Source organism: Geospiza fortis, unplaced genomic scaffold (assembly GCF_000277835.1).
Source record: "Geospiza fortis unplaced genomic scaffold, GeoFor_1.0 scaffold471, whole genome shotgun sequence".
NCBI lineage: Eukaryota > Metazoa > Chordata > Aves > Passeriformes > Thraupidae > Geospiza > Geospiza fortis.
In genome coordinates, this window is record NW_005054443.1 from 526,422 (window position 1) to 530,279 (window position 3,858).

The 3,858-nt window shown below is 47.6% G+C and overlaps 1 protein-coding gene across 2 annotated transcripts; it reads right to left on the reverse strand.

Annotated features, from left to right (window-relative positions):
* Nucleotides 1–958: 958 nt before the first annotated feature.
* TMEM200C (transmembrane protein 200C) lies at nt 959–3,342 on the reverse strand. Of its 2 annotated transcripts, XM_031062274.1 has the most exons (2): nt 1,728–3,342; nt 959–1,554 (listed from the first exon to the last, which is right to left on the reverse strand). In XM_031062274.1, exons 1-2 carry the CDS (start codon nt 3,285–3,287, stop codon nt 1,522–1,524), a joined length of 1,593 nt encoding a protein of 530 aa, XP_030918134.1. In that variant the 5' UTR covers nt 3,288–3,342; the 3' UTR covers nt 959–1,521. The 2 variants fall into 2 exon arrangements, with proteins under 2 accessions (XP_030918134.1, XP_005427434.1); XM_005427377.1 differs by having other exon boundaries at nt 959–3,342.
* Between the last annotated feature and the right edge of the window lie 516 nt (nt 3,343–3,858).

A 3,858-nucleotide genomic window follows, 5' to 3' on the forward strand; every position in this document is an offset into this window, starting at 1 on the left:
TTTCTTTTAAGTTAGTCTTATTTATTACAGAATTTTGCAGGCTTATTAAATGCAATTGTATTTAGTGATAGTTATAGTCCATGTTGCAATCTACTGTAATGTAAGTAAATATGTAGCTAAGCACTTTAAAACATGGAACCACACGAAAAATTTTAATTGCAGCAGAAAGATTTCTGTCTGCCTACACATTGTGTTTGTTTAATGTAGATTTCTCTTCCCATAGTAGAGAAATGCCACATCCATATTTAAAATCAGAAGTATTGACAAAATCTCCTGAGTGCATAAAGCTGTTTTGACAAAACACAAGTGGCTGCCATGCTGCAGCTAGGAAAATGAAACAGCTCATCAATTTACCAAAACTCTGCCTACAGCCAAGGTATTCTCCAGGCTTCAGGAAACCTGATACTCTTCTCATGCAGGAAGAAATCCTCATCATGCTGAACTCAGTGAGAAACTGCTGCTGACTTCAGCACAGCCAGCTGCTATGACACTGACAGGGTTATCATTATGCCTTAAAATTAAGCTTATGCACATGCATTCACGAATAGGAACCGCAACAGCAGAAAGGCTTAATGCAACAGTTATAAGGGAACTGAAAAATCCAGAAGGAAGATGATGCAGTTCAAGATTAATCTCACAAAAACCCCTAATATGAACAGAAGATCAAATGTTTAAATTTTTTTTTCCCTTAGCATGTCAAGATGTCACATTTCTTAGGCTGTCTGTCACAGAGCACTGTCAGAAATGGAGACAGAATCTGCTGGTTGAATTACAGTGTGGTTTCTCAAGAACTGAACCAGTATTTATTTGAAAATTACACATAAATTATTAATTACCTCCTTAAAAGTATAAAGCAAGCCTTTGGCTTCATAGCATTTCTATAATCTTTTACAGTATAAAATGAAACCGTTTGTGATATCTGTAATTACTTACCAAAATAAAGAAATTTCTTTGTAGGTTTTTTTTGTAAATATTTTATTAAAAAACATCTTTTAATGCTATTAGTCAATACATGTGTAATAATACTTTGATAAAGTATCATGTAGTAATATGTATTTTGGATTCAGGAATGTAATGGTTTTAACTAAATCGTCAGAGCTCTGTTCTGCTCCAGTCTCTTCTAAACTGTCATTTTTTTCCAGAATTTAAACAAACTCATTCTTTGTCAAGGTACGTCATCCTTAAGGCCTTGCAAACATTTTAGTAATTGAACCAAAACAAAGAGAGAGCTCGGTTTTCTTTCTGAAGACCACGTTGCTTTTGAGCTTAAAAAGGTGCCTGCAGCTTTCAAGCAGTTAGTAGCAAATCAGCAAGAAAGAAATCAGAGGAGAAGAAGGGGCACTTAAAATCAAAACAGTAAAGTGCACAGCTATATCATCCAAAATTGTATTAACCTGATCCAAAGAACTTGCTGGACTGTGGATATTTAATACAATTTGGCTTGCATGAAACATACAATCACGAATAGACAGAAAGGATTTTCTTTTTTCTTCCTGAAGTCATCTACAGGATCTATAGAATTCAATTTTCAAGGATAACATAGTGCAGCTCTTTGGATATTGATTGTTTTCCTAGTCCACAAGGAGATGAAGAAGCGGGGAAGGTGTGGAGGGATGCAAGGTGTCCTCTTGCTGTCTCTGTTTTATTTAGATGCCCGTACTCTCCAGTTCCCCATCTTCCAGCCCTAATGCAGCATGTGACCTAGAAATCATAAAGAGTTTCTCTTTATTTGTGTACTGTCTTTGAGTTTGCTGGGATTGCTCCCCTGTTTGTTCTCTGCTGGTAGCCTTGAGGGGGTCCATCTGATCAACTGGTTCCTCCTCACAGTCCTGAATTTTACTGGCTGTGGTGTTGGCAACTGACTCCAAGGAGGTGCCTGCCTCCTCCAAGTGGCTGTAGCCCTTATTGCTGCTGGAAGGCTCAGACTGGGAGCTCTGGGAGTCCGTCCTGGTGATGGCAGGAGCAGCTGAAGGGGGCGATCCCCCCACATCTAGAGATTCAGAGTAGCTAGGAGACGCCTTTACCAAGAGACTGGATTCCAGGACCCTCCTGACAGCTGGTGACCGAGGTGGCTCTGGGGAAAGGGGACACCTGGCATCGGGCAAGCAGCTGGTGCTCTGCCGCCTGAGAACCAGCTTGGGCCTCCTTGTCCCACAGCCTCCCTTGATGGGGCTGCTGCTGAGGTCAGTTAGGCTCAGTTCAAACTCCCCCCGTGGGATCTCCTGGGCTCCCCGCTCCCCAGGTGGTCTCTGCCAGCCTCCCCCTCCGCTGCTTGGCCCCAAGGGCAGGAGGGTGAAGGTGCTCAGTGAAGAGCCGACGATGGAGCTGGCTGTGCTGCAGCGCTCACAGCTGCCCACTGGGCTGCAGGGTGGGCTGGTGACGGGGCGGCCAGCAAGGGCAGCACGCTCCCGGCAGATGCTGTACACAGCCTCAGCCAGGCTGGGTGGCTGCGGGGGGCTGCAGAAGGAGGAACGCTGCGGTGAGGACACCAGATCCGGTGGGGAAAGGGAGACACCCAGTCCTGGTGGCCACGAGCTCTTGGCCAGCATGGCTGCAGCACCCAGGCCTTCCGCACCAGGCTTTAGCTCCAGGCCCCGGGACTGCATGTAGTTGACAAAGCCATTGAGAGGGGCTGAGGCCGGGGTGCCTCCATCCTTGGCCCGAAGGCTGTGGGCATCGATGACGGTGGAGTAGAGGTCACGCAGGTTGATGATCTTGGTCTTCTTGTCACGGTTTTCGTGCAGCACCGCATTGGCGCAGATGAAGAGGAAGATGCCGATACCCATGATCAGAGGGCCCAGCACCTTCAGCTTGTCCGAATGCAAGTAGCTCGAGAAAAGACGGAAAAGGAAACCCGCTGAGGCCTGGGGGGATGAGGAAGTAGGGGCGGACCCACCAGGGGCAGCAGTGGTGGAGGTGTTGGCTCCAGGGGGTGACTCCAGGTGGATCCCTGCTTGCAGCCTTCCTTGGCTCTGGGAGCGGTTCGTATGGGTGCCACCCTGTGGTGCTGGGTGCCGGCCCTTGCCAAAGCTGCTCTCTCTGTACACCTGGCTGGGCTTTGGCCAGTAGCCCACCACAGCCAAGGCAATGCCCACCAGCAGTACCAGGATGCCACAGAGGGCGATGAACCCCGAGAGGGAGCACAGCTTGAGCTTGCCTTTCACCACCACCACGTCATTCTTGCGCTTCTTTTTGGCCTTGCGTTTGCGTTTGGGGAGTTGGCTCTGGGGTTTCAAGGGATCCTGTTTCCTGGCTGAGATCCTCAGGAGGCCTCCAGTGGCAATCATGGCTGGCTACCAGTGCACTGCCCCCCACGGCCACTCCAGCTCCTGCAGTGAAAGGGAGAAGAGGATGAGAACCAAGGACAGACCTGCAGCACAAGAGATGTCTCTGCTTGCTTTTCCTCCTTCAAAGTCCTGGTAACTAAAACTCTGAACGAGTGGGATGGAGGCTGACACCAACAGGCAGATCTACCTTGCCCACACAGCTCCTGGGTGTGAGAAAGAAATGGGCAGAACAGCAGCATCAAAGCAGCTGCATGTCCCACTATACTGTTGCCAAACAGCTAAATAATTACTTTATACTCCAGGTAAATGACAAACCTAGTAGTATCCACTACAGTGAACAAAAAAAGATCTCACTCATCTCAGAAGGGGTCTGCAAAGCAACAGAGCTCAGAGGACGCCAAGCCCCACTCTCTGATACGTTCTGGGGTTACAGTGCACACTAACTGTGGTTAGTGATGTCATGCAGGGTTTGAGGGGATGGGAGAAATAAAAGTAGGAAGGCAGTGTATTTGATCTATAGATACCATTTGTTTCATTACTCTACTTACACCTTACTGGAGGGAGGGTTAAG